This window comes from Chiloscyllium plagiosum, chromosome 28 (genome assembly GCF_004010195.1).
Source record: "Chiloscyllium plagiosum isolate BGI_BamShark_2017 chromosome 28, ASM401019v2, whole genome shotgun sequence".
Lineage (NCBI taxonomy): Eukaryota > Metazoa > Chordata > Chondrichthyes > Orectolobiformes > Hemiscylliidae > Chiloscyllium > Chiloscyllium plagiosum.
This window is the reverse complement of record NC_057737.1, coordinates 2907213-2909721: the sequence shown is the minus strand read 5'-3', so window position 1 is coordinate 2909721 and position 2509 is coordinate 2907213. Positions and strand designations below refer to the sequence as shown.

The window sequence follows — 2509 nt, the reverse complement described above, 5'->3', positions numbered from 1 at the left end:
CAGCCTTCTGTCTGCCTCCCTGCCCCACCTTTTCCCCCCACCCTTCCCTCTCTCTCACCTCTTACTTTCATTCCTCCAACTCTCTCCTTAACCCACATCGCTCTGTCTTTCTCACTCCTCTCGCTCACTCTGCCTGCCCTCTGACTCCTCGCTCTCTCTCTGCCTCTGCCACCAGGTGATGTTACGTGGTGCGGAGACAGTGGGCTGTGTTTTTGTCAGTGCCACCAAGGCTCAGCTGCTGCAGTGCCTACACCACCCTGCCTGGTACAGTGACACCCTCAAGCAGAAGACCACCTGGACATGTTTGCTGGATGGAATGCAGTACTTTGCCACCATGGAGACCAACCCTGCAGAGAAGGAGGAGTGTCAGCTGTGGTTAGAGGTGAATGAATGAATTATTTATTGTCAATGGCATTGTACAATGAATAATAAAGTACAGCGAAAAGCTTCAACAGTTGCCATGGTCCTGCGCCATTTTGAATAGCTTAAGAATAAAAAGGATGAAAGATATAATTGAAAGACAGCCATGAGCTGGCTCACCAAAGACACCTGCATCACCACCCCTCCTTCACTGCCTCGCTACCACCTGCACCACACCCACCAATATAGGAGTCACTGCTCTTTAGGTGCCATCTCTTTGCCACTGGGCCCACCTTGCCAGTGCCAGATTCTGTGCTGAACTCGCACTCATCCCGCGACCAAAAGTTCCTGGCTCCGGGCATACCATGCCACTGCCTAGCCAACAGCAGAAGTCTCTGCTCCGGACTTAGAGCAATCAGGAGTCCCTGGCTCCACTGCCAGACCAGTGCTGGCGCCGCCATCTTGATAAGGGGTCCACTGTGGCCACCATGTCCCATTGCTGAGGTCTGCTGCTGCCTCCGGCCACCAGGAGGAGCCACCATTCTGTGCATAGCCTGCTCAAGCCGCCATGCTGACTAACCCGCTGCAGAAAGCTCCAAAGAAGAGCGAAAGAAAAGAAAAACAGCAGGAGTAAAAAGAAAGAAAAAAACAAAGAAAGAAAGCACACAAGAGTGGTGAGGTTAGATGTCTCCAGGATCAGTCTTTTTTTAGCTCCTTACCCCTTTCCCAAGCACAGGGTCACAGGTCCTTCACCTTCACCTAAGCTCCGAAACTCCCACAGAAATATATCTTCCTGTAAGACGATCCATAAAAGCCGATCTCTTTGACTAAGTTTCAGGTCACATTCTAAGATCTTATTATGTACTCGGTGTCAGATTTAATCTGATGACACTCACATGGAGTGCGTTGGGAATTTACTATTTAAAAAGTAAGTTCTTGTTGTGCATTGTCCGAGTGCTGAAGGTTCAAACCTGTATACTCTCCAGGAATGTTGAACAGCAGCTGAATCACAAAGGCATCACAAAAAGTACCCCAGGGGCAGGATGCTCTTGGGACAAAGGGACAGTCAATCATCTCTCCTTTAATTAATTCTTGGGACATGGGTATCATGGGAGTAGTTCATTCTTCATGCCAATTCCTAATTACCCCTGAACGTGTTCAATGTGGTTCAGGTTCTGACACTGTCTTATGCACCATCAGGTCAAGAACATCGAAGAACATCGGTCACGGAACCTAGACTCGGTGGCAGAGCTGATGGAGAGTGGGCAGGCTGTGGGGGGAATGGTCAGCACCACCACAGGTAAGAGGAGCCAATCGAGAGAGGAGTGCATAGGTGAGCGCTGAGGGAGCGCCGCACTGTCGGAGGGTCAGTGCTGAGGGAGCGCCGCACTGTCGGAGGGTCAGTGCAGAGGGAGCGCCGCACTGTCGGAGGGTCAGTGCTGAGGGAGCGCCGCACTGTCGGAGGGTCAGTGCTGAGGGAGCGCCACACTGTCGGAGGGTCAGTGCAGAGGGAGCGCCGCACTGTCGGAGGGTCAGTGCTGAGGGAGCGCCGCACTGTCGGAGGGTCAGTGCAGAGGGAGCGCCGCACAGTCGGAGGGTCAGTGCTGAGGGAGCGCCGCACTGTCGGAGGGTCAGTGCTGAGGGAGTGCCGCACTGTCAGAGGGTCAGATTCAAAGAGTGGAGAGAACTTCACGGTACCTAACCCCGTGCTGTCCCTGTACCTGGGAGTGTTTGATGGGGGACAGTGTAGAGGGAGCTTTACTCTGTATCGAACCCTGTGCTGTCCCTGTCCTAGCAGTGTTTGATGAGAACAATGTAGAGGGAGATTTACTGTGTACCTAACCCGGTGCTGTCCCTGTCCTGAGAGTGTTTGACGGGGACAGTGTAAAGGGGGCTTTACTCTGTATTTAACCCGGTGCTGTCCCTGTCCTGAGTTTGTTTGATGGGGACAGTGTAGAGGGAGCTTTACTCTGTATCTAGCCCCGTGCTGTCCCTGTCCCTGTCCATGTCCCATTAGTGTTTAATGGGGGACAGTGTAGAGGGAGCTTTACTCTGTATCTAGCCCTGTGCTGTGCCTGTCCTGGGAGTGTTGACACTGAGTTACGTTGCCCTGGCAGGTACTAAAAGCCGTGGAGAAGATGCTGAATGA

General features: G+C 52.7%; 1 protein-coding gene across 1 annotated transcript in view; it reads left to right on the top strand.

Moving 5' to 3' along the window:
• LOC122563886 (protein KIAA0100-like) overlaps positions 1 to 2509 on the top strand; it is a 67496-nt gene that overhangs the window by 51234 nt on the left and 13753 nt on the right. The window contains exon 23 of the mRNA XM_043718093.1: positions 1263 to 1265. Coding sequence (XP_043574028.1) covers positions 1263 to 1265 — 3 coding nt within the window. The remainder of the gene's footprint in view (positions 1 to 1262; positions 1266 to 2509) is intronic.